Raw genomic sequence first — 27,888 nt, forward strand, 5'->3', positions numbered from 1 at the left:
GCAATGAGAATACGACCTTGCAAAGTTTTTATGCAAATCTTTACCTCTCTGCTTCAGTTTACTAAAACTGCAAAACGAGACTCTTAACAGCTGACCTCACAGCGGGTTTGCGAAGAGATTGAGGAGGTGAAGGTTTGTCAGGGAATTTTTTGCTTTAAAAGCACAATGGATGTGAAATATAGGGCCTGGCATATCTGTCTGCCAGAATCAAATGGTAAAGGGTTCTATCGAGATTGTACTGATTCAGGCGGGGGGGGGGGGCAGAAGACAGAATTCTAAATCTGAATCTGGCCCCCCATATATTAAAAAAAACCCCTCAGCATGTCGAGAAAACATCATGTGGCAGAAGCCGCTAGACTGAGTCCTTCTCATCCTCCTCCTCAGAAGACTCATTGTCTATGAGTATTAATAGCTTACAATATAAATAAAACATTATAAAAAGCGCATAAAGTAGTGAGGTTTTTCCCCTCATGAGGAGGGACTCTGAAACATACAAGGCCTTTCCTTCTGCTTTTGGCGGTGATACAATTCAGGCCATACTTTTAATATTTTGTACTGTTTTTATTGTTTTATTAGCTATATGCCTGTTAGCCGCCCTGAGCCTCCGGGGAGGGCCCGGGCAATGAGAATACGTCCTTGCAAAGTTTTTATGAAAATCTTTACCTCTCTGCTTCAGTTTACCAAAACTGCGAAATGGGACTCTTAACAGCTGACCTTACAGCGGGTTTGCGATGAGATTGAGGAGGTGAAGTTTTGTGAGGGAATTTTTTGCTTTAAAAGCACAATGGAGGTTTTTCCCCTCATGAGGAGGAACTCTGAAACATACAAGGCCTTTCCTACTGAGGTGCAGTAGGGATCGCCATAGCAAACGCAACCTCTACGGGCCTCTCCATTGGCTGCCTCCCCCAAAGCAATCATGTGCCTTGTAAGTTCTCCCTTGGGGGTGGGGGCTCTATTCAGAAGGCAGCCCCTGCATTTAGCTGTGGGGAACAAGAGGAGGGCGCAAATGCAGGTGGAACAGATCGTACCGAGCATAACCGTACATTTCGAAATGCTCACAGCCCTCATTCCTTTGGGAAGGAGGATGAGGTTCATAGAAGGAAAGGGCACCAAAATGCTGTTATCCTTTCCAACTCCGGTGCCTGAGACAGAGATGGACGGGTAAATGGACACTGTGTGCTGTGAAACCAAGGTGACAACAGGGACAGACGTACTGGCTAACTTGGATTTTATTAAGCAACGTGGATGAGACCAGACTCACACAAGCGGGAGGAGGGGGAAGGTTAGTCATGATAAAATACAGGTGTCTGAAATGGGGTATGGGCACATGCTCCCGCCCCGGAGACAGATAAAGATAGGTAGCCGTGTTAGTCTGACTGTAGCAGTGGAAAACAGCAAGAGTCCAGTAGCACCATAAAGACTAACTGAAGAAGTGAGCAGTGACTCCTGAAAGCTCATACCCAGCCCTAGATTTTGTTCGTCTTTTAAGGTGCTACGGGACTCTTTATCTTTTCTACTGCACCCACCCTGATGAGCCTCGGTGTAGAATGCTTCCATCGAGCTCACATGTTTTCTGGTCCCACTTGGTAATCTCCCCCCCACCCCCATGGCCTTCTTGCCAATTTCTCATTGCTAGAACTCCCACCTCCCTTTGCTGTTAGGAAACAGCCCCTCAGCCCCCCCCCCGCACACACACCCAGCCTACCGGAGACGTTGATGGGGACAATGTTTGCTTGGGTCGGACAGGGTTGGTGCAACCTCCTCTCCTCCCGGGAAGGCAGAGGGCCCGCTCGGGTCCAGGCTGTGTGCTTGTCTGGGCTTGCGGGCAGACTGAGGGAAGGCTCCGGGGCTCTCACTCCGAGCGTGGCCGACTCGCTCTCCTTCACTTGCTGGTTCGCAGGCTGTCAGAAAGCCAGAGTGGGGGTGGGGAAGAATCAATGAATCAACCATATGGGGGGGGGGGTTGAGGTGTGCAAGAGAGAGACGAGGAATTCGATGTCTCAAATTTGGAAATTCACCTACCCTGTGCCCCCCTCCTTCATTGCACATATAACACTCTCCCCACCACACTGATAAAACATCTCCAAACCCCTCTCTGTATCTTCCCAACACAAAAAAACTCACATGTCTCATTGCTGACCCACTGGAAAGCATCAAGGACTTTCTTTGGCCAACTTACAGAGTTAAGACTTTGATACCCCCTCAAAGATTATCTGATGACTGGTATGGGTGTTTTTTTAATCCTCTGTTCTGCTTACTGACTTTAAAAAAAGAAATCTGGTCTTCAAGCCATTTTGAAGGTGGGGAGAGTGGGGTATCATTTTGTAGCTACCCAAACAGATAATGGCATCTTGCCAGGAGACTGAGCAGTTGACCAGCTCTTCAGCGCCACCCCTTGAAATGGACAGAGGGCAGTACTGCAGCTGTAAGCTCAGCGGAAGACTCTTGATGCAGGAAAACTGAGACTTCAAAAGGCACCGCTCACATACTAACAAACATATCATGCTGCCTTATACCAAGCTGGACCACTGGTCCATCAAGCTCGGTATAGTCTCCGCCAACACCTTCTCAGGGGTCTCAGGCAGAGAAGAGTCTTCCTCAGTGCTTGATATGGGAGACTCTTATCTGAAGATGGCCAGGGACTGAACATGAATTTTCTGCATGCTAGCTACTTATCACTGGGCCACAGCCCTTCGTAACACCAAGGACCAGAAGCTTGCTCATAAAAATGAAATCTCAGTTTCATGATCTCTGTGGCTTCTGCAAGGGTTGGCCAGCCTCCTGCTGGCCCCTGAAGATCTCCCACTATTACAGTGGATCTCCGGACCACAGAGACCGGTTCCCCTGGAGAAAATGGCTGCTGCGGAGGGTGGATTGCGTGGCATTGGTCCCTTGCTGAGGCCCCTCCCCTCCCTCAACCACATTCTCCCCAGGCTCCTCCCCCAATACCTCCAGGTATTTCCCAAACCAGAGCTGGCAACCCTACTTCTGCGCCAATACAGAAACACAGAATTATCACAACCCCGACTTTGATCTCACCAGCATGCCAAAGCCTATCCACTCCCAGCCTGATCTACAGGACGCATCCAGTCAGGTGACTCAAGTCAAGACGCCAGGCATGAATTTCCTCCTACCATTATGTCCCGCTGGTCTGCTTAGGGTATATACCACCCCTCCAGAGGCCTGCTGATCGAAACAGGGAACTCCAAGCAGCTCACGCTGGGGTAGAACCACCATGCGTCAGAATCCCTCCTGTTCCTTAGCATCAGGTGGGCCCCGAGACCCAGTCTCATGCCACTGGCTAGGATAAATACCTCCCGCTGTCCTTCAGTGTGGGCAGTCTGCCCACAGAGCAAGCCTCTGGCACTTCCATACTACCTGCCTACTGCTCCTTCTGCTCTAGATACCTGCCGCCCCTGAAGCTAAGGGAAACTGAGATTTGTTTGGGATCTGGATGCCTGACAGATACCTCAAAACAAGGCTCTCTCAGTGGTGGCATCTTGGCTGCAGTAAACCCTATCCCCAGTGATTTGCCCGATACCTAATTTCTTAAGTTTTAGGTGCCAGGTTAAAAAAAAGAAATTATTTTTTCTGCACATGGAAGATGCTGGCTGAAAACTGTTTATTGCTGAACTCTGTTATATTTGCTCTGCATTGTTATGCTGCTTTAGTCATTCAATTGTTTATTTTTGAATGTTATGTTGGAGTCAGGGCTATTTTGGGGCAGGAACGCACAGGAACGGAGTTCCGGCTGGCTTCAGAGTTGGCCACGCCCACTACAGCCAAAACCTCTGTGTGCGTGGCTACAGAGGGAAGGCCTGGAGAGCAAAACCACCCCCTGTGACTTCGAGGCGGGCGGGCCGCAGGCCCCCTGGAAGGATTGGGGAAGCATTTAAATGCCGCCCCGTGCCTTCCCTGGCCTGTCCAAGGGCCGGCTTGCCAGGGTTCCCCGCAGCTGCGGGGCGCCCGGTCAAGCCAAGGGAAGCCATGGGGGTGTGGCCTAATATGCAAATGAGTATGTGTTGTTGGGTGTGGCCTGATAATGAGTTCCTGCTGGGCTTTTTCTACAAAAAAAGCCCTGGTTGGAGTTGTTATCGATTTTACTAGACATATTTCATGCAGACAAGGCAACCAAATGATTTAATAACAGGTCTCTTGAAGATGATCTTGCCCCTTCCAGCTCCAAAGTGCAATACACAGAAAATGATCAGACTCACCATGAACACAAACTCCAGACGTTTGGACTGTGGGGGCCGGGGGCTATAGTCGAGGGGCCTGTCTGCAGAGAGGGGGCTGGCATAGCGGAAAGTCTGGCCACTGGTCCTGCCTTCTGAGTAAGGTTCCTCGTACTCTTCTGAAAAGAAAGCAGTTCCATCATACCTCCTCTGCAATAGGCAGGTGTGCCATTATAATTTCCCACAAGCTTGAATTATTGGGGTACAATTCCAAACTATGGATGCACCTGGATTTTGCAGGTTTTAAGCACAAGGTGTAGAAAAGGCAATCACTGGCGAACTATAGAAGCATTTTCCAAAGAAGTGCAACATTTTGCCCAACTTCGCATGTGGCACCCCTACTCTGATTAAAAAATAAGGCCAAGGCCGATGGTGCAAAATCAGGTAAGAATATATTTTATTACTCCGTTAAATTCCCTAAAAGCAATAACATAGACTTTTACCTGATTTTGCACCATCGGCCTTGGCCTCATTTTTTTTTTATCTCCCATGACTGGTGTGGCTCTTTATTTTCTTGCTACCCCTACCCATGACCCACGAAAAGTCCCTGATCGGTCGGATCTGTTCACATGGCAACATCCTTAAAGATCTTTCGGTACTTTGAGGACTAAGCAGATAGCGCCCAGCAGAAGAATCCATGACTCAGTCGAGGAATGGCTTTGTAAGAAACAAGCAATCCCCCAAAGGGACCAAAGCAAGGTCAGGTGATAAACCCCCCCCCCCAAACACTGCCCAGATCTGCTGGCATGGAGCTAACAGCTTCCTGTGCATCCAAGAAATGTTTCCCCAATGGCAACTCTCACACTAGCACTGTGATGGGGCAAGGTGAGCCCACGGCGTACTGGTACCCAAATCTGGACCTAGAAGACCACAATTTCAGGCAGATGGAAATGTTGGAGGCAGAAACGCAACAGGCAAAAAGGACCGACCACCAGATAACGGTAGGAAAGACCAAGTTCCTAATACTCATAACAGGTCCGAACAATCCGGAGGCTTCATACTGCCTGCCAACTGCAGGAGCTGCAATTAGACACTCCTATTCCTATCTGAGCCTGTACAGGCTGAAGTACGTGCTGCCCAAGGTTAACCATTACCCTAGGGTCTCAGCCTCGGGCCATGAGTTTTTCAGTTCAGCCCCTTGATACACTGGCCCCCTCTGGCCAGCCAAGGCTCCAAACATCCTCCTCCCAGGCCAAGTTCCCCTTCCCTCCTCCCAGGTCCCTGCCAAATACCTTGGAGCAAACTCTGGAGGTTGAGTTCAGCCTCGTGGTGCAGCTCCTCCACGCCAACAGGCCGGGCCAAGAAGATGTTCACAGGCTGATGCCATAACAGCTTGGGAGGCGTAGGCTTCTTGACTTCCAGGTCTAAGTTAGAGGTGGCTGGGGAGAGAAGAGCGGAGGGGATAAAGCATCACGCCAACCTGGGCTGGGAGAGGTGAAGGTATTCGGAGACACACGGACACCTTAAAGTGCCTCCAACCATATGCTAAAGCCAGTTTCAAAGCAGTTTAGCCATCATGGTGCCCAACTGGGAAAGTTTGGGAAATGCAGCTCTATACGTTCGGTGGGGAACACCCTTTCACTCGAGAGACACATCTACATTACAAACTGTTTTCCAGCTTGTTTAACTGGGATTCTCCTCGGGAACAGAGGAGAGAATGATGGTGTAAGCTGCTTTGGGTCCCCGTTAGAAATAAAAGAGGGGTAGAACGTATCTAAAATCAATACATAAAAACCACAAGGAACCCCCATCTATGCTAGGGCTAGGGATATCAGTTTAGTTTGGTTTTATTACATAGGGCCAACAGCCACTACAACCAAGAACAAATGTAAAACAACAAGTAAACAAAACGAAATGGGAAAGCTCAACAGCTTTGAAAACAGCAATTCACAGATATGCTCCGGAAGGACCCCTCCCCCACCAAAAAACCCCCACAAGTAAACTGGGTCTAAACATTTACTCTGCAGATATACCTCTAGAAAACAAGGCCCAAGGATAGATCTCGCTGCTACATACTATCTCTCTTCCCCATATTTCCAATTTCGATCTGCATTAAGAAATTAAAATCCTGCAGCCTGCCGTCTGCTTACATTTATCCAAACCAAGTCCATGGATATAACTTATGTTGCTGCTCCTGGCCATGGGGAGACACAAGGACAAAAGAAGGATGCTGACACCCTGCCTCCTGGAAAGCCAACCAAGTCCCACTTTAACTTTTCCATTGGGCAATCCATACATCCTTTTGAGTCTCTCTTTATCATCATAAGAGCTAAAAACGTGGACATCGTTGCAAGACAGACCCTCCCCTGCATTAACCCTGAAATGCAACTATCATAGCTATAATGTGCACATATTAGAGGTGGTCTGAGGTGGTCCTCCCTCCCCCACTACCATATTGAATTAGTTGGAAGGGACCTCCAGGGTCATCTAGTCCAACCCCCCTGCACAATGCAGGAAATTCACAAATACCTCCCCCCACACACCCACAGTGACCCCTGCTCCATGCCCAGAAGATGACAAAAACCCCTCCAGGATCTCCAGCCAAACTGGCTTGGAGAAAAATTGCTTCCTGACCCCAAAGTGGCAATCTGCATTTCCATGGGAGTGTAAGAAAGGGCCACGAGAACTAAGCACTGAGGCAACCCTTCCTGCCCTCCCTCTCATGATCTGCCTAAGTTCACACAATCAGCATGGCTGTCAGATGGTTATCTAGCCTCTGTTTGAAAACCTCCAAAGAAGGAGAAGCCCACCACCTCCCAAGGAAGCCTATTCCACTGAGGAACTGCTCTGTCAGGAAGTTCTTCCTAATGTTTAGGCGAAAACTCTTCTGATTGAATTTCAACCCATTGGTTCTGGTCCGACCTTCTGGGGCAACTGAAAACAACTCCGCATCATCCTCTATATGACAGCCCTTCAAGTACTTCAAGGTGGTTATCATATCACCTCTCCATCGTCGTCTCCTCTCCAGGCTAAACATGCCCAGCTCCTTCAACCTTTCCTCATAGGAACTGGTCTCCAGACCATATGCTTGCAGTCCCATGCAAGCTTATTCTCCCACCCTACCCCAAATCCTGGGTTTCTTCCCTTGCTTGGTGTTTGAGCAGCTATGCAGACCTGCATTTCAGCTGGTCCTAACTGCATTCTTTCAGTGTGATGGGAGTGTGATCTTGCGCATCTCCCTTAAGAGTTTGGGAAAATATTTGTACTGTTAGTATGTATGTATATGTATGTATACGTTATGATTGTTTGTGTATGTTATGTGGAAAACGTAATAAAATCCTGCCCCTTTGGGGGGCAGTTAAAAAAATATTTTAAATCAGTACATAAATGGGAACCCCCGCAAAAGCTCCCTGCCCCTGCAAAAAGCCCTGCATCTCCCTGACCGGGTGACCTCCGCCGCCGGGACTTGGCAACTCTCTGGGTACGGGGTTCGATCCCTGGCCCGGAGGAGTGCTTTGCGGCACCTGCAGCCACTGGCAAACCAACCCAATCGAGGTGCTTTCAGTGCGCATCTCCCAGGGCCTGGGAAAGACTTTCAGGCTGACTCCACAACGCTCCCCGCAGGCAAAGCAATCGCTTCGCATTGCTCAGCTGCAACAGGTGGCGGGAGGGGTGGACGAGGCCCGAGCTCTGCACAAGCTCCTCCCCATGCCCTGCAGGTTCCACGTTCTGGCGCGCCTCCTCCCGGGGGCCAGGGCACACCAAGGGTGCGGAGAGGCTCCAGCGATGAGCGCAGCACAGCACAGTCTGTGGCTGCTGGTGGGGGAGTTGCCCTCTTGCTGGTTGGGGGGAAGCTCCAGTGATTGGGCAGCCAGGGTGCGGGCGAGGAAATGACTGGAGGCGCCGGACAGTCCCCTGCAGCCCAAGCCCTTTGCACGCCCTGGGGAGGCAACGAGCGCAGCGCCCCTCCAGTGTTCCCTCTGAGCTGAGTGTGAGCTAACTCAACAGTTTTTTAGCCTCCGGATGGCTCCAGAGCAAACTAATCGATGCAGCAGCCAAATTGCTCGCTCACACAACTTTAATGCCAGCAGCTCACAAAGTAGAATTTTTGCTCACAAGACTCCACAGCTTAGAGGGAGCATTGCACACACAGCCCGGCTCCCCTCCTGACGAGGTTTTGCCTCTGCCACCACCACTCTCGTGTTGCGCCTTCCTTCTGGCTTCTGTGAAGAGGGGCTTTGCAAACTGACACTGCCCCCTTCGAACCCCCTTGCTGCGCCAGCCATGCCACGGCGGGGAATTTGGGTATCCAGTTTCGGATTGGGGGATTCCTCGCGATTAGGAGGGGCCGGGAGTTGAGCCTGGGGAGAGGAGAGAGCTAAGTGGGGTACAGTATCATAGAGCAGAAGAAGAAGAGGTTGGATTTATACCCCGCCCTTCACTACCCGAAGGTGTCTCAGAGCAGCTCACAAACTCCCTTCCCTTCCCCACAGCAGACACCCTGTGAGGTCGGTGGGGCTGAGAGAGCTCTTTTCAGAACTGCCCTTGAGAGAGCAGCTCTGAGAGAACTTGTGACTGCCCCAAGGTCACACCAGCAGCTGCATCCTTTTTGAAATTGTCACAAGCATTTATTTTTGAAAATTGGTGGGTGCACGGGGGGGTGGGGGGCGCCAGAAGGGATCCTCGCCTAGGGTGCAAAGTAAGCTGGGGCCGGCCCTGACTGGGACGTTACCTGCAGGGTGCCAACGTGAACAAGAAAGAAAGACTCTGAAAGAAGAAGAAAAGCAGAGAGCCAGAGGTCAAACCTTTGGCTCTTCATAAGGCAAGCCAGAATATCAGTGCAAAGAAGGAAGAGGACCGGGCTAGCTGAACACTCAGGGTGGGGGCCCATTTGCTGCATGTTTACTGGACACGGACTCTCCCATCCTCTGCAGGAACCTACTGGGACATTTAAAAAGCCCTGGAACAAGAGGAGTGCTGGGGCACTACAGAGCAGGGTCTCAAGAGCCACTCAGCTCAGATCTGGGCCTCAGCATCCAGGGCAACAGGTATAGGCTTGCCCTTGCCCTGGGGGGGCACTTTGCTTAGCTTGTGACCCTCCAGGGCAGTGGGTCTACCAGGAGCTTCCCCAGCTTGCTAAAGGGCCACTCCAGCTCTGCCTGTCCAGAATCTAGACAGCATCGTGCCTGTGGCGCTGGCGCAGGCTAGTCCCCGCTCTGCAGTCAGTCCTGGACTTTTGCAGCAAGCCATGCTGTAGACTTTCCTTGCCTGCAATCCATGCTGCAGCCAGCAGATGGTGCAACGAGGAGCCCAGAGGTGGCCTTACTCGACAGGACGGCATCTCACGGGACACTTGTGCCCACAGTGCCCCATGCACTGGGGCTGGCGTAGCTCCTTAGAAGTCACACACTGAATTGTGGAAGCCCTTCTTTGTAGGAAGAAAAGGAATTCTGCACAGGCTCAGGGGAACCACTGCCTTTGATAGCTCCTAGATGGGCCACGAGGAATCCTGGAAAGCCATTTTGTTCTGTCTTGTATTTATGGTTGCCAACTCTGGGTTGGGAAATTCCTGAAGATTTGAGGGAAGGCATGACCTCAACAGGATAGAACGCAATAGAATGCAAGCCCATACTTAAAAGCAGCCATTTTCTCCAGGGGAACTGATCTCTGCAGTCTGGAAATCTGTTGTAATCCTGGGAGATCTCCAGGGCCCATCTGGAGGTTGGCAACCCTGCTTACATCCCTAAGTCCAATGGCTTTGTGACAAGAGGCCTTGAATAACATTAACAGCCTCATTGCAAAGAAGCCACTCTGCAGTCAAAAGAGGATTTCCGGCTGCAAATCATTTCCTGCCTGTTTTTTGAAGAGATATGGCCCAGGAAGCAGGGAGTAAACTGGAGGAAGACGGCGGAGGGGGGTAGGGGGGGAGCAGGGGCTGGACCCACAACTGGGGATTTCTCTGCTGCGTTCCAGGAAAGCGGCCAGGGTTCAACTCTCAGGCGCCCAGTTTCCATTACCGATGTGATGTTGCTGCTTTTGGCCCAAGTTGGCTATAGAAGTCCAGCATCTGTGCTCACTCACAGAGAATGTGTCAGCAATTAAAAAAAAATACATTGCAGGAGTTTTGTAATGCCCAAAGGCTCACGTTACGGTAGGGGAAATGCACACCCTGACTGCCTATGCTTCTAGGAAAATAAAAGTCCTTTCGTAGTCCAACCCGTCCAGAGAGGGCGGAATCTGCACAATTCCAGAAGGTCCAAGAATCCAGGTTTACAGCGAGTCGTCCGTGGAAGCTGGGAGCTGAAGGAGGGCGATTCTTGGGACTTCCCTCCAAGTTTGAGTCAGAATAGCAGATGGGGCTCATTCCGAAGAGGGTCTGTTGCAGCCCCCGAGGTGGAAAATCCAATTCCCACCCACGCCTTGCAATGCACACCTGACCTCCTCCACACGCAGTGGAGCACACAGATCCATGCACCACTATTCATGTGACAAAACACACAATTCTCTACATTGCATTTCCTTTCCGTCACCTTGGCACACTAAAATGAGATTGGTTTTATAACCCTATCACAGTGTACAGAACAGCATGTTTGGCTGAATACAATACATTCCAGCTGTCCCTGTTTACCAGCGGCCATCTCTATTTTCTGGTTTCTATCCTTGGTAACTATCCCTGTTTTCAGCATTCAGAGGGACAATGCTTTAGCATTTTGCTGCTAACAGCTGTATTCTTCCTGCTCCAGTCCCACCCTGGTTTCTAAAATTTTAAAACCTCTGGGGTTGACGCATCTCGTCTTGAAATGCACACGCACAAACATTAAAGCTCTCACGCACAGCCTTTCTTTTCACACGCTGGCAAGGCTTAATGCGAACTGCAGACTGCTCCACAATTATACTTTCCTAGAGCATCTTTAAACTTCAAGAGCAAAGCACTTTCTGGCCAGTGTGTGGTAGTGATTAGAATGCTGCAGCGGGATCTGGAGGACCCAGGTTCGAATTCCTCTTTGCCACGGAAGCTTGCTGAGTGAACTTGGGCCAGTCACATTCCCTCAGACTAAACTAACTCATAGGCCTGTTGTGAGGATAAAATGAGGAGAGGGGAGTGATACAAGCCACACTGGGTCCCCGCTGGGGAGAAAGGCAGGGTACACATGAGGTAAATGGTCAGATTTTAAAACAGTGGCAGACTAGCTCCTCCAAAGTTGATGGCTACCACAGACAGACCCGGGGGGGTGGGATAGGTGGGGAGAGAAAACCAGGCAATAATCCCTGTTCTCAGAGCAAGGAGTCTTGCCAAAGGTGTAGCTGTTTTCGTCTGTGAAACAATGGAAAGTGTGAAAGATCACTTTTGAAACTAACTTTGTTTACTTCAAAGCAGCTGACACCATTCTCCTCTGTTTTATTCTCACAATACCCCTGTGAGGTAGGTTAGGCTGGGAGCGTGTGACTAGCCCAAGGCTACCCAGCAAGCTTCCATGGTGGAGCAGGGATTTGAAAAGTGGGTCTCTTCAGTCTGAGTCTGACACTCTAAGCCAGGGGTGTCAAACATGTGGCCTGGGGGCCGGATTAGGCCCCCAGAGGGCTTCCATCAGACCCACAGTGGAAATGGCCATCTCCTGGTTCCAGTTCTGCTGCTGCATCATAGCTTGCTTAATCGCTCAGCCATTTCATGTTTTAACCTGGGTCCTAGACTCAGAACTCTGAGCATGAGATTTCTCTGGTGAATGTCAATAAATCAAAAGTAGCTTTGCAGCTTACAGAGCTAATGTTTTTAAAGCATGTTTTTATTTTAAATAAAACAAACCACTGTGTTTGTGTCCTTTATAAAGTTTATATCTCCGCTACCTGGCATGACATTTTAGGACACACATGGCCCGGCCCACCAAGGTCTCATTTACGTCAGATCCGGCCCTCATAACAAATGCGTTCGACACCCCTGCTCTAAGCCCTATACCACACCAGCTCTCAAATAAAGCTAAGACTAAATCATGATTTGCCAGCCTTTACCAAACTAGCTGCAAGACGTTGCAGCCACTGCGCTGCCTTGTAGCAGGGCCTGCTCTGATTAGCCTTGGAACACGGGGAGCGGAATATTAAATACTGAATTTGCATTAGTTATGCTCTACTGAGGAAGGACGCTACCGAGTCCCTGCCACATATCCCCCCACACACTGTGAGTCACAGGCTTTGTCTACTGTGGGAAAGAATTAGATGGTGCAGTCTTAAAGCAGTAAGGAGGACTGTACCATTTCAGGCTGCAGGAGAGTCACACGTTCATGAATGCTCCATTCAGGTTAAAGACACTTGAATGCCCTGACCTGGGTAGCCCAGGCAAGCCCGATCTCTTCAGATCTCAGAAGCTAAGCAGGGCTGAGCCTGGCCAGTATTTGGATGGGAGACCTCCAAAGGATACCAGGGCCAGGAGGCCAGAGACAGGCTATAACAGCCACTTCTCTGAACGTCCTCCGTGCCCCAGTAGGAGTTGCCAGAGGTCGCCATGACTTCCAGGCACAGCACATATGAACGTATACACACACACAAAATGCAAAAAGTATTTAAAAAAGAGAAAACTTCATGTAATATGTCTTTAATGTGCTGTTCCCCCCCGCAGCTTTTTTAAACGGGGGGGAGCATTCATTCCTTCCACCTGCAGCCGTCCACTGCAGGATTCTACCACCACATTCCAGTGCATATGTAGAACAGGCCATGTTCTGAAAGAGATTTGACCAGCTGAGATGCACCCTAGTCAGACTAATTTGACAAGTTCCGTATTGGGAATAATGCCTTGGAAGTGGGTCACCCTCAGCCAGAGTCAAAGACAGGATGGAAGTACGCGAGCACAGCCGCTTCTGTGAAATCCACCATCTCTCATGAAAATGTCAAATCTGAATGCCGCATAAAGGAGCAGGAGAAAAATCTTAATAGGATTTAGGTGCCATTTTAAAAAGTTGCCAGAATGGAAGCAGGATCCTTGTGTCTTCAGTAGCTGCATGACAATTCATCATTCTAGGGATGCCAAGTCCCCCCGGGGGGGGCGGGGAAACCCCCGCCCGGGAGGCCCATTCCCCGCCGTCGCCAGATCGGGCCCCCGGGGGGAACCCCACCCCCAAAGCACGTCACACAGAAGTGACGCAAGCACGTTGGGGACGGGGCCACAATCATCCGAGGGAAAACTCTATGGTTTTCCCTGGGATGATTGTGGGCCCGCCCCCAACGTCCCCGACGTGCTTGCGTCACTTCCGTGTGACGTGCTTGCAGCGCGCGCAAAGACTCCTGGAGCAAAGCTGGACTCCCTCGCTCCGGAACAGGTAAGCACTTGGCAACCCTAGCCTCAGAGGTTAAGACGCTGAGCTGCAGACTGGAAGGTCTGTAGCTTGGCAGTTCGAGACCCGAGTGCCGCGTGACGGAGTGAGCTCCCATCTCTGGCCCCAGCTCCTGCCAACCTAGCAGTTCGAAAGCAAGAAACTGCAAGTAGATAAATAGGTACCACTTTGGTGGGAAGGTAACAGCGTTCCGTGCGCCTTGGCGTTTAGTCATGTCGGCCACATGACCACGGAGAAGCCTTTGGACAGCGCTGGCTCTTCGGCTTGGAAACGGAGATGAGCACCGCCCCCTAGAGTCGGATTCGACTGGCTTTCGAGCTAGGGAAACCTTTACCTAGCTCCCCATCACACATGGATAGAGGGGGGAAATTCAGCAGCTTTCTGTAGTTCATAATAGCACAGTCGCCTTGACAGAAAAAAGCTGTAGTACTTAGTACTTCAGACAACTTTTATTCAGTCCTACTTCATGTCTCCTCAGTTCCACTGCTAAGCTGTTGCTGTGAACCTTCCCAATCCACATCTATGTATGTGGGGGAAACTCAGATGAACCTAGACTGGTACAGAACTCCAGGAGAAACCATCAGACCTTCCTGGGACTCAAGGGCTAGTTGGCTGGGTTCTTGTGCCTTGGAAGCTATTTTCCCTGGGCAGCTGTACTCAGCCTGTTGAATTTCTGCCCATCAAAACAGCTGTTAAGGGCACAGGAACCCTGCCAATGAACAAAAGTGATCACCAAAGATGGTGTGCAACTGTGTGGCTGCGACCGCCAGTCAAAACTTATACAGTGAGTCAGTTCATTGACTACATCTGCAAAAACGTACGTACCAAATAATCCCAAATCCATACTTTCCTCTGTTTGCAGATGCTGCAGCAATCGTCATTTGAGAAGAGGCCTTCCCAGTTCTCTGACACTCAGGAGGGAATGCCTCTTCTAAGTTGGGACCTGCCGTTTCCATGCATATTATTATTACTTTTTAAAAATCTAGTGCCCAATTCGTGCTGAAGGGCTACTTTACAGATCAATCTAACAGGGTTTAAATTTAAATGAGATCCACATTAAAACATCACATCCCTAACCACAAGGCATTTTGCTTGGGGCCTAGCCATATTGTGAGGGAAGTTGCTGCAATGTCCTCAGGTTCTTCGACCACATGCAGACACACCGGCCGCCTGCCCTCTTCCCAGTTCCGGACCCCCTAACATTCCATAACCGGAAGGTCTCGGGGCTTGCCTGCCCCCACATCACTGGGAGACTATGAGAAAGATGCGGTTTGCACCACTTCGCAGTCCAGAAGGAAATGTTCTGCCTTCTGCGCCCACTTGCTGTTTGAATTCAGGTTGCCAAGGCAACTTGACATAATGGACTTTTTTCTCTCCCCCTCCTTTAAATAATTTGACTTGTTGCCATGTCGACAGAGGGGGGGGGCTAGGAGTGGAATCTTCACTGAGTCTCTCTCCACCAACCCCCAAGCCCAAATCAAAGTGCCCCAAGAAGCCAAGCATCAGTTTGCAAATGCAGCCCAATGCAGAATAGTGACGGATGTTCAGAGGAATAGGCTGATTTCGCACTAGAGCTGCCTCGCTCTTGCGCCGCCGTTTGCCCCGGTTCTATTGGTCAATTTCACACCCGAAGCCGCACAGCTGATTTTGACCCGCGGCTTCGCCTGATTTCCTCCGCAGTTTTGTTGATCCTCAAAAAACAGGAACACTGAACACGGAAACGACCTTCGCACATGTCATGCAAATTCCTTAAAATGCTAGCTTCAGGTAGCACAAAGAGAAAACCAAACACACACACATATATACACACAATTTCCATTTGGGGCATGCAAGTCCAGCAGCAAACCAGCTTCAATGAAACCTGTCAGGAATGATGTAATTTCCCACAAGGGTTTCAAACTCTTCCAATGGAACCCTGGAGCTCCTCTGAAGCTTCCTGGGGGCTGTTCCTGCATTAGAAGACCAATCTGGAACAGCAGACAAACACGCATGCAGGACAACTGGCCCAGAATGTGCACCCCACCAAGGAAGTAGTGGTGGGCGGGTTCTAAAGGACACTGAATGGTACCCTGGGCAAGGCCAGTCTAAATCAACGTGGCTGCCTTGCTCAGCTTGTTCAACTGAATACCTTATTTTCTATACTAGCCTGATGCCCGTGCTTCACTATAGTATTTAACTTCCGTAAATCCAGTTATAATACAGATGATGTAAAGTTTGAAATGTAACATTTGTTGTAGGAATTCTAATGGAGGAGATTGTAGAGTAAAAAAAGAAGTGAGACATACGTACTTTCTCTCTCTCTACTGAAAGACCTCTCTGTAGATTGCTGGGGTGGGCTCCCTCATGGCTTTATGTACCCTGAAACCGCTGCTGCACCTGACAGACAATCGCCTGTCAGGTGTAGGAGGTGGGGGAGTGTGTTGGAAGCTATCAGAGAGGCTGGGCCAGCATCACCACTAAGGTGATCCTGCTGGGGTGGCATCCCTGATGGATTAAAGTACCCTGGTCCTGCTCCTACACCTGACAGACACCCGCCTGTCTGGTGCTCGGGGGGATCATGTTTAAAGGGCATCAGGGAGGCTGGGCCAGCAGCAGAGCTAAGGCAATCCTGCTGAGCAAACCTCCCCAGCGGCTGTAAGCATCCTACCTCCTCTCCTACACCTGACAGGCAGCTGCCTGTCCAGTGTAGGAGGGGGAGGGGGAGGAGTATTAGAAGCCACTGTGGAGGCAGGGCTGGCAGGATCACTAAGGCGTTACTGCTGGGGCAGGCTCCCTTGTGGCTTTAAGTACCCTGCAACCACTGCTGCACCTGACAACCACCTGTTAGGTGTAGGAGTTGGGGGGAGTGTGGTGGAAGCCATCAGAGAGGCTGGGCCAGCAGCTTTGCTTCACCTCACAGGTGGTTGTTGGCCACTCCTGATGTCCTCAACTGTCATTAGCTCTCTGCAGTCCCCTGTAACTGTTATTTTTACCTCAGAACATTGAGCTGTGCAGCTGACCAATCAGAGAGTGGGGGGGTGCAAGGAGGCAGCAGCCTGGGAGCCACATAGGAATCAATGGGGGAGCACATTTTACCCCTTTTGACCCACTTAGGGGTCGAATTTCTAAAAATCCCTTCTTAGTGAGCATCTACGTCATGGTAGGAGCGCTCTCCCCGAATTTGGTGTTTCTAGGTCCAGCGGTTTGGCCTGGGTGTTGATTTTACAGTGATGGTATCTGTAGCCCATTTTGCACATCCCCCCATCATATCAAGCGATAAACGTGCATGCTAGGATCTGTAAATCTGTATTTATTCATGCAGGCAGGCAGGTAGAGAGAAAGAAGAGAGAAGGGGAGAGAGAGAAGGAGAAAGGACAGAGAAAGAAGGGGGGAGAGAGAGAGAGAGAGAATTTTTGCTAAGTATATCTAAACTTGCTAAGCATACGGAAGGAAGAAAGAGGAGAGAGAAGGGGAGAGGGAGAGAGAGAGGGAGAAAAACTTGCTAAGCATATGGAAACTTGTGTCTGCAGACAGCACCCATTTAGAAGTCTCCATCATAAAAAAATGTTTAGCTGAGAACCATGCTCCCTCTAAGCTGTGGAGTCCTGTGAGCAAAATTTCTACTTTGTGAGCTACTGGCATTAAAGTTGTGAGTGAGCAATTCTGCTACTGCATAAACTAGTTTGCTCTGGAGCCATCCTTCCTGAGCTAAGACAAAAATGTGTGAGCCGGAAGCTAAAATACTGTGAGCTAGCTCACACTAACTCAGCTTAGAAGGAACACTGGGCTTGGAACCCCTCCCAGCATTTTGCAGCTGGCCCCAGCCCCTACGGCAGCCATTTCTTTTTAGTGGTGTTCATTACCTTTTCTCAAGATTCCAAAAGTTCCCAGTTCATCAAGGTTGGAGACTCCGAACACATGCTAATATTGAGGCCAGGTCTTGTGACCAAACTGACACAATAGTAAGGCTGGAAGGGATACACGCGACATCTGGCCACACACTTGCGTCTTTGCCCCGACAAACGCCCAACTCTGCATTTCAGCCCACCTTTGCTGAAACCAGCACGAAGTTACCAAATCCCCACATTGCAAACCGGGTGCCCAGCAATGCAACCAGAGTGACTGCTTCACCATAGGTTTGCTCAACTCATCTGCCAGGTACTTCAAAACCTGCATCAGAAACCATAATTGTACTAAAATGGCCAGCCACCAGGCACTGTGCAAGCATTTCCTGATCAGGTTGCCAAGTCCTACCTTATTCTCGGCAGGGGTAAGTTGGAGAGCCCCCCCCCCAGCCCGCCTTCAGTTACAAGCTCTCCCTCCTCTGTGAGGGCAGATCTGCACATCCCCCCACCCCCAATTACTAACAATCCAAAACAGTCCAGTGGAGCCTGAGTGGTGGGTGTTGCCTTCTGACACACTTCTGGTGATGTCAGGGGGTGTGGCATATGCAAATCAGTTATTCTAATAAGTTATGCTAATGAGCTCCTGCACCTCTTTTTCTACAAAATGACCCCTGCCCAGATGTGATGTCATCATGCCGCCAATGCTTTAGTTTCTTAGCAAAACTCTATGGTTTGAGCCCAAATTTACCATAGAGTTTTGCCCCCAAACTAGAGCGCCGTCACACGACATCGGCAGCACAATGACATCACTTCCAGGTAATGCTATTGCCCCGTGATTCAGGGAATTTGTGTGTAAGGTTTCCTTCCGCCAGACACCTGGTCGCCGGCAGGGAGGAGCCCACAAAAGCAGGGGAACCCCGGCCTGAACCCCTGAAGAGGAAGTCAAGGCCTAAAACAGAATATGGTTTTCCTTGGTGAGCCCTGTAATTATACTTCTAGCCAAAGTCTGAAGACTGGTGAGGCCTGGTGTAAGAACTAGGAGCCTGACCTTCTGTCCCTGCATTGACAGAGCCACATTTCCCCCCCGTTACGGTTCAGTCAGTGTCGTCACTCTGGCAACTGACCTCAAGGATCCTGGACTGGAGATCACCTATTCAGACTTGGCCACCCACAGCCTAATTGCAAGAGGCAAGTTTGCCATGGCTTCGTGTCACTTTCCAAGACGTTCCTTAAGCCCTTTAAGTCTAGCACGGTACAGTTCTGGACACCACACCTCAAAAAGGATATTATAGCATTGGGAAAAGTGCAGAAAAGGGAAACTAGAATGATAAAAGGGTTGGAACACTTTCCCTATGAAGAAAGGTTAAAGCGCTTGGAGCTCTTTAGCTTGGAGAAACGATGGCTGAGAGGTGACATGATCGAGGTTTATAAGATTATGCATGGGATAGAGCAGGCAGAGAAAGAAGTACTTTTCTCCCTTTCTCACAATACCTCATGGGCACTCAATGAAATTGCTGAGCAGTCGGGTTAGAACAGATAAAAGGAAGTACTTCTTCACCCAAAGAGTGATTAACACATGGAATTCACTGCCACAGGAGGTGGTGGCGGCTACAAGCATGGACGGCTTCAAGAGGGAATTGGAGAAACATATGGAGCAGAGGTCCATCGGTGGCTATTAGCCACAAGGTATAGATAGGAACTCTCAGCCTGGGGCAAGTGATGCTCTGTATTCTTGGTGCTTGGAGGGGGGCAACAGTGGGAGGGCTTCTAGTGTCCTAGCCCCACTGCTGGACCTCCTGATGGCACCTGGTATTTTTGGCCACTGTGTGACAGAGTGTTGGACTAGATGGTCCACTGGCCTGATCCAACATTGGCTTCTCTTATGTTCTTATGTAACGCAACACATTTTCTGTGTTGCATGCCTTAGATTATACAAACCCTTATGGGGGGGACGGGGGACAAAAGCAGTATTCTCTTAAAATGTATTGGGATATCTATAGCAGCTGGAGCTTCATTATAAAGTTGACAAAGTGCCTGCCAGGAGCCCAATTCACAGTTAGGCTGTGCTAACAATACTGGGCAGGCTCGCCCCCCCCCCCGCCAATCTATTGGTCACTGAGCTTCTAGTTTCAGTGCACCTCCTAGAGGGCAGGACTCACCAGACCAGTATGACAACGATGTGAACGCTCCCAACCAGCTTTTAAAATATCCATAACATATGTCTTGATTTTAAAACTTTTTTGGTCCTTTGCTGAATACAGCATTTCTTGTGGGGGGAGAGTACTGGTTCAAGGGCAAGTTTCTCCCAGCATGCTCCCTGCTCAAGCTCGCAGACACACCACCTGGTCTGATCTGTGTCTCCCAGAACACCTTGCAACAGATGAACTCTTCCCTTGGCAAACAACTATGTGAAATCTGTCAACTCAAGATGGATATTCCTGTTCCTGCAATAAGAAGAGAACATTGCTGTATCCATGGATACAGAGTGTCTTGTCCACACCAGGTGCTAAGAATCACAGAATAATGAGATAAAAGCACTGAAGTTCGATCTAGCAGGACTTGGGGGGGAAGAGCAGAGAATCGCCTCCCGGACTAATAGGATGAACGTTGGCTTCAAAAAGGAGCACCAGAGGAAAGGAGGCCTGCTGGCACGGTTGACATCAGGGGATGCTGGGCCTTTTCCAAGCAGAACTTTTGTGCCTTTAGCAGCTGCATAAATTCAACACATGGATCTCCATGCCGGGGGAAGATCTTAACCCTCCTGAATCCCTACCCATTTCAAAGCTACAAGCATGGACGGCTTCAAAAGGGAATTAGATAAGCATATGGAGCAGAGGTCCATCAGTGGCTATTAGCCACAAGGTATAGATAGGGGCTCTGGGGCAAGTGATGCTCTGTCTTCTTGGTGCTTGGGTGGGTCAACAGTGGGAGGGCTTCTAAAGTCCTGGCCCCACTGCTGGACCTCCTGATGGCACTGGTATTTCTGGCCACTGTGTGACACAGAGTGTTGGACTGGATGGGCCTTTGGCCTGATCCAACATTGGCATCTCTTATGTTCTTATGTTCTTATGTTCTTAAGGGCTCGTGGCACCCCCGTCCTGCCCTAGAGAGAAGAGGCGGCCACCCTAAACTGAGGCTTGGCCACACAAAGGAGCCCCCAAACCTTATTATTCTCCTCCGCTACTTGTTGAATGCCATTTTCAAGTTTTCGGTGCTGTATCACTTGGAGGGGGAAGACGCAGGGATGATTCCCAGAGGGAGAGAACTGGGGGGGGGGGCTCGTGGCACCCTCCCAGCTCTGCGTTTCAAGTCGGACAAAACACCTGGAGGTCCAAGAAATTAATCCATCCCCTGGAAGCTTCCCGTTTGGCCCCATAGTTCCCAGTCCCAAGGAAGTTTCCAAGGACCTTTTACCTAAACACATACAATGCACAATCAGGACCAGCGTTCCCTCTAAGCTGAGTTAGTGTGAGCTAGCTCACAGTTTTTTTTAGCCTCCAGCTCACACGTTCTCGTCTGAGCTCAGAAAGGGCGTCTCCAGAGCAAACTGGTTTACACAGCAGCCAAATGGCTCGCTCACAACCTTAATGCCAGTAGCTCACAAAGTAGAATTTTTGCTCACAAGACTCCACAGCTTGGAGGGAGCATTGATCAGGACCCTAATCTTCAAATGGAATGGGTCACATGAAGCTGCCCAATACTGACTCAGATCCTTGGCCCATCAAGGTCAGTACTGTCAGACTGGAAGCAGCTCTCCAGGGTCTCAGGCAGAAGTCTTTCACATCACTTATTGTCTGGAACTTTTAACTGGAGATGCCGGGGATTGAACCTGGGACCTTCTGCAGGCCAAGCAGATACTCTACCACTGAGCTGTAGCCTCTCCTGCTCTCTCTACCCTCCCCCTCAAATCTATGGTATGCAAAACTAACGTGTTGATGAGATGGCTAAACTAGTCCCCCCAGCTGCCTGCCATGTTAGCTTTGAAGTGATGATCTTCAACATGGATCCCATCCACTTACTCACTCAGAGATGCTGTCTGAAGGTGCTTTAATCCTCTCCTTCCCAATGTTAGGCTACGGTCACACACACTATATAATCCACTTTCAATGCACTTTCCAACTAGATTTTACTGTGTGAACATGCAAAATCCAGTTGGAAAGTGCATTGAAAGTGGATTATATAGTGTGTGAGACCACAGCCTTAGTAAACTCTCCTCATTTCTCAGCCATGCAGAGGAGTAGTCAAAAGATGACTTAAACCCAGGGGTCATTTCCTGCAGGAGCACACAGGAGTGGAGCTCTAGCAGTAAAGAGCCCAGGGGGCGAGCACATGCAACAAGTCCCACCCCCTGCTCCCAGCAGCCCTCAGAGCAAGAAGCAGCTAGGTAAGTTGCAGAGCTACCCCCGGCCCCCCGGTCCAAGACAGACCAGTGGCACCTTTAAGACCAAGTTTTATTCAGGTACAAGCTCTCCCTCCTCTGCGAGGACAGATCTGCACGTCCCCCCACCAATAGCTAGCAATCCAAAACAGTCCAGTGGAGCCTAAGCAGTAAGTGTTGCCTTCTGACGCACTTCCGGTGATGTCATGGGGTGTGGCATATGCAAATAAGTTATGCTAATGAGCTCCTGCACCTCTTTTTCTACAAAATGACCCCTGCTTAAACCCCTTCCTTCCCATGGACGATAAAAGCAGCTATTAGTAGCTGAAAAACATAAAGAGAAGACTCTAGCAGAGCCTGTTCTGTGGTTTACATGGTGCCTTGGGAGAAGGTTAAAGAGACCCAAGTGTGGCATAATTGCTGGAGTGTGCTGGATTACACACGCGGGGAGACTCTAGCTCAAATCCCTGCTCACCATGTAACCTTGGGCCAGTCATTCTCTCTTAGCCAAGTCTACCTCACAGGGTTATTGTGAGGATATGGTGGAGAAGAGAACAATATCAGCCACTGTGAACTCCCTGAAGGGTGGGATTAAAAAAACAGACACAAATCAAACGTAAATAGAATAAAGAATGTGTAGGCGCTGGGTCTTGGCTTGGGTAGGAGCCAGCCTACAAGTACAGCCAAAGTTTCGAGCCCTTCAGGCACTGTTCTGGTTAAAAGTGATTGCTTATGTGGCAGCTATAACTCTGGACTGAGAGTGCTTTTGGAAGCATGGGGGGGAAACCACCACATATGTTATTTTGGCCACCCCATCTGAGCTCTTTGCAGTGCTGCCAAATTGTTGGGGGGGGGGGAGAGATTCTGAATCACACTCCTAAGGTACCGCAGCTTGCCTCCTGCGTGCACGTGCACTTTAAGAGGAAATTGATCAGCTGACACTGGATTTTTAAAAGGGCATCCGGGAGTGAGCTAGGCCTGCAGGACTTTAGTTTGTTCGTACTATTGATTATGCTAAAAGAGAAGGGATTTTTACCTCTCCTGTCCCAAATTCTAGCTAGCTGCCTCCAGCTTAGAGAAAAAGGAGTAGTAATTTAGAGGCAGAAGAATAATTGTCAGCCTGTTTTCATGTGCGACATTTAAATTGCTTTCCCCCACACACACCCCTCGCTCAGGAATCAAATTGAAACCTAAATTGGCTAGAATACACGTTTCAGCTTAAAACGGACCCTCTTTATACTCTACATTAGTGGCATTCACAAGCATTCCAGGCGCAAAAGGACTCCAAACGTCGTTTGCCAACAAACCTGAGGCACACGAGCACCACCAGCATCCAGATCTAAGAGACATCTCCTCTCTCAGTATTTCTCCGCCCCAGGAAATCCAGAAGACTGTGGGCCACCTACCAATTCCATGCAGGCCTACCAGAACAGATATCACCCCTTTCAAAACCTCAGTGCTGCAAGGGTGGGGGGGGGAGAGACCCTGTTCCAAATAGCAAAGCTGTCCAGGTTGTCTCTGGCAGACTATCCCTCATTCCTCTCTCCTTGGAATTCAGCAGAAGGAAAGACACCGCAGGGCAAAACAGTTCCTGGCCCCATCTCCCACCTCGATCAGTTGTGGGGCCAGAAATAACCCTGTTCCAGTAACACTGCTTCAGACCTAGCGTGCTATAAGAAGGGTTTGTTCTTGCATTATGTTCAAGGACCAATCGTGATGTTTTTACTCAGTCTGCATGCACCTAAACTGCTATATTCACAGTGCCATGTTTCCACAGCTGCCATTGAACTCTGGAAATGATCGCAATCTAGCAGGGAATGATGAAGTCTCCCTTCCCCTCCATATCTAGGGACAGCTACCTGGGTGCACTTATTAGAGTTGGGTACAGGCCAAGAAAAGATCCTATGAGCATGCTCTGAGCCGGGGCTCATTAGGCTTCTGCCCAGACCTGGCACTCACTCACAAGTCGCCAACATCTACTTGTGCTAGAAGGGAGGGGCTGTGGCTCAGTGGCAGAGCATCTGCTTGGCATGCAGAAGGTCCCAAGTTCAATCCCCGGTGTCTCCAGTTAAAAGATCTGGCAGTAGGTGATATGAAAGACCTCTGCCTGAGACCCAGAAGAGCCGCTGCCAGTCTAGACAATACTGACTTTGACGGACCAAGGGTCTGATTCAGTAGAAGGCAGTTTCATGCGCTCATGTGGTACGTCAGGTCTCAGTCTAGAGGCTGAGGAAGAAAAGGAGCAGCTGGGGTGGCTCTGGTCTAAACTGATACAACACATCCAAAAATTATTTGGACTCATCAACCACCTGGCTTGGCCATCCCTAACTATTGCCAGAACTTCAAAGGGAGACATCCAGCACAGAATTGCTGAACTGGGATTTGTGAAGAGGAACTATATCACCTGCACCCTCTTCGGGGGGGGGGGAGTCTTAGGTTAACATCTGTATGGTGGAAAGTGCCGTCGTCACACCTGACTTATGGTGACCCCTTATGGGGTTTTCAAGGCAAGAGACGTTCAGAGGTGGCTCTCTAATCTGCGGACTCTAAGCTGGGAGAACCAGGTTTGATTCCCCACTCCTCCACTTGCAGCTGCTGGATGACCTTGGGCAAGCCATAGTTCTGTCAGAGATGTCCTTGAAAGGGCAGTCTCTGTCAGAGCTCTCTCAGCCCCACCCACCTCACAGGGTGTCTGATGTGGGGAGGGGAAGGGAAAGGAGTCTGTAAACTGCTCTGAGACTCCGAGTGAAGGGCGGGGTATAAATCCAGTCCTTCTTCTTCCATTGCCTGCCTCTGCATCACAACCAGTGTTCCCTCTAAACTGAGTTTGTGTGAGTTAGCTCACAGCTTTTTAGACTCCAGCTCACACATTTTTGTCTTAGCTCAGGAAGGATGGCTCCAGAGCAAACTAATTTATGCGGCAGCCAAATCGCTCGCTCACAGCTTTAATGCCAGTAGCGCACAAAGTAGAAATTTTGCTCACAAGACTCCACAACTTAGAGGGAGCATTGATCACAACCCTGATATTCTTTGGAGGTCTCCCATCCAAATACTAGCCAGGGCAGACTCTGCTTAGCTTCTAAGACCTAATGAGATCAGGCTAGCCGGGGCTATCTAGATCAGGGCTAGCAGATCTGCACGGAGCAAAAAAAAATCCACTTTAGTCTCCCCACTCACTATAGCACCTTATTTTTCTTTAGTAGAACTATACACAGTTACATTTCGCCCTGCACTTTGTGTATTTCATGAAGTTTGGTCCTGCTGGATCTCCCCCCCCAATATCACTACATAAAAAGGCTGCATAGTGAGGATCCACACAGTATATTAAAAGAAGCCCCCAAAAGCTTACGTTGGCATAAAACTATGAGAAGCCATAAGATTCTCATTCATTGTATCGGCATTGTTTCGGCATTCAGTGTGACTCCCCTCTTCAAGCACTCTCCCCACCTGTCCCCAACCCATCCCTCTTTATCAGACAACAGTTGCATGATCTGTGGGCAAGAAGTGGATCACTCGTGCCATCTCTGTAGAGCCCTGCACATTCTTGGCCGCCCAACACAACCCTCAACATCCTGCATTCACTGCTATCTCAGAGTAACACAATTGTGATATGGGAGATCCATGATAGGATCTCTGGCCTTAAAAAATTTTTTTACAGCAGCCGAGGGGAACTCATTTATTGACAGCAGCGTTGCTGCAGGGAGGGGCGTTTCCCTCTTGCTGTTTTCCAGATCTAGATTCTCCCCCCCCACACACGTTTATCTGCATTGTGTGATCACCCACCACCACCACACACACACACACACACACACACACACACACACACACACACTCCTGGTGAAACTATGAACAGCTCTGGAAGAAGGTAAAGGTAAAGGTTCCCGTGCTCGAAAGCCAGTCGCGTCCGACTCTAGGGTTGCGGTGCTCATCTCCGTTTCCAAGCCGAAGAGCCAGCGCTGTCCGCAGACGTTTCCGTGGTCATGTGGCCGGCATGACTAAACACCAAGGCACACGGAACGCTGTTACCTTCCCACTGAAGTGGTACCTATTTATCTACTTGCAATTTCTTGCTTTCGAACTGCTAGGTTGGCAGGAGCTGGAACTAGAGACGGGAGCTCACTGTGTCATGCGGCACACTCGGGTCTCGAACTGCTGAACTACCGACCTCCCACAGCCTGCAGTTCAGCGTCTTAACCACTTGAGCCACCGCAGCTGGAAGAAGGAGGGAGCTTTAAAAATGGTACAAGCAGGAAGAGCAGATGCTTTAAAGTCAGGGGACCTGATCAGGGATCTCTTGCTTGCACGGGCAGTCTTTGTGATTCTGGGGCTCTAGATGAGGCTCCAAGAATTGCTGACTCCCTACCGCCAGCCCTGCTCACCAGGGCCAAGCAAGGGGTGGCTCTCTCCCAGTGTGAGATGGGCAGAGATGGGCAGGAGCAACCTGCTGCCACAAGAATGGGGCAGGTAGAAGCAGTGGCAGGTACCTGTTCTTGTACTTTCCCCTGCCCTTGGAGGGGCATGAGTGGTTGTGAGCCCTGGGCAGCTGCCTCTATTGCCCATTGGAGAGCCAGTTTGGTGCAGTGGTTAAGACTCTAATCTGGGAGAACTGGGTTTGATTCCCCACTCCTCCACATGCAGCTACTGGTGTGATCTTGGGTCAGTCATATGTTCCTTCAGAGCTGTTCTCTCAAGGGCAGCTCTTGAAAGAGCTCTTTCAGCCCCATCTACCTCACAGGGTGCAGGCCTATAGCTACAGTGGGGCATCTCAGCCTACCTCCCCCCAACCTACTGCCCAGGCCTCCTGACTTCCCATCCAACTGGCTTTATTTTTCTTGCATGCCGTGGCCACGCAGAGCAGTCGCCCTGTCCTGCCTGCCGGCAGCGTATCTCCGGCTAGCTGCAGGCGAGGCATGCCACAGGGTGCATCTACTCCAGCCCCCCACTCTCTCTCTCGTCGCTTTTTAAAACCTTTTACTCTCTCATCGCTCTTGGCACAGTGCTCCCCAACTTACTTAAATGCCCCCCGAAGTAGGAAATCCCAGCTACGGCCCTGACAGGGTGTCTGTTGTGGGGAGGGGAAGGGAAAGGAGACTGAAAGCCCCTCTGAGACGCCCGAGTGAAGGGCGGGGTATAAATCCAATCTCCTCCTCTTCCTCCTCCTCTGACCGTCCTTCCTCGCATAAGAAGGGATTCTGGAGCAGACGCAGCTCCCTCTCTCCCTTTGGCATCCTTCTGACCGCACTGCCCCTGAGAGTGCTGGTCCCTAATTCATTGCCCTCTTCCCCAAAGCAAAGAGCCAGATTCCTGGCTTTCGTCCACCTTACTAGAGCACGAGGTACTTCAGAAGAAGCCAGAAGGCATTGCCGTTGTGCCTGCAAGGAACACCCATTCAGAAACAGCTTCTTCCACTGCAGAAAGACGCTTGGCTTGAACCCCTCCCAGGAATTCAGTCGTTCGCCCCAGCACCCCAAGGAAGCCATTCTTGACAGTGCCCTCTCTCTCCCCATACCAACATTCTAGAAGTACCCACAGGCTCACCGAGAATTAGGAACCCTGCCCTGGCTCCTTGCTTACGTGTCCATCAGTTACGAAGGCCGTTCCAGAAACCTCTGGTGAGTGTGACCGAAGCTGGTAGAAGGGAACCCCGCCCTGAGCTACGACACACCATCCAGCCCTTGCCCATCCTGACCAAACCACAATGTTGCACATTCAACTTGTGAAATGGGAACTTCAAGGGGGAAGGGGAGAAGGGAGCTACAGTAGAAGTAAAAAAAAAATGGACTGTTTGCGTCTGCACAAACAAGCAGAACTAATTAGCTGATAGGCCTTTCTATGGAGATGCACCTGCCAATTCCTGCCTCACATAAAACTGCTAAATGGATAGAGTCCATTTAAAGTGGAAGGTTAACCCTGTTTACAGGAATAACAGACCTATATGGCAAAGAAAGAACTCCAATGGTAACCCCCTAAGTTTATACCCTTCTAAACTCATGGACTTAAATGGACTTGGGCAGGGCTTTTTTTGTAGAAAAAGCCCAGCAGGAACTCATTAGCATAATAGGCCACACCCAACAGCAGAAATCCATTAGCATATTAGGCCACACCCCTGACAGCAGAAATCCATTAGCATATTAGGCCACACCCCTGACAGCAGAAATCCATTAGCATATTAGGCCACACCCCTGACA

General features: G+C 50.0%; 1 protein-coding gene across 1 annotated transcript in view; it reads right to left on the reverse strand.

Annotated features, from left to right (window-relative positions):
* NHSL2 (NHS like 2) overlaps window positions 1-27,888 on the reverse strand; it is a 114,023-nt gene that overhangs the window by 11,271 nt on the left and 74,864 nt on the right. The window contains exons 2-4 of the mRNA XM_015426524.1: window positions 5,468-5,614; window positions 4,218-4,354; window positions 1,706-1,901 (exon numbers count right to left, since the gene is read on the reverse strand). Coding sequence (XP_015282010.1) covers window positions 1,706-1,901; window positions 4,218-4,354; window positions 5,468-5,614 — 480 coding nt within the window. The remainder of the gene's footprint in view (window positions 1-1,705; window positions 1,902-4,217; window positions 4,355-5,467; window positions 5,615-27,888) is intronic.

Source organism: Gekko japonicus, unplaced genomic scaffold (genome assembly GCF_001447785.1).
Source record: "Gekko japonicus isolate JY-2015 unplaced genomic scaffold, Gekko_japonicus_V1.1 scaffold1313, whole genome shotgun sequence".
Lineage (NCBI taxonomy): Eukaryota > Metazoa > Chordata > Lepidosauria > Squamata > Gekkonidae > Gekko > Gekko japonicus.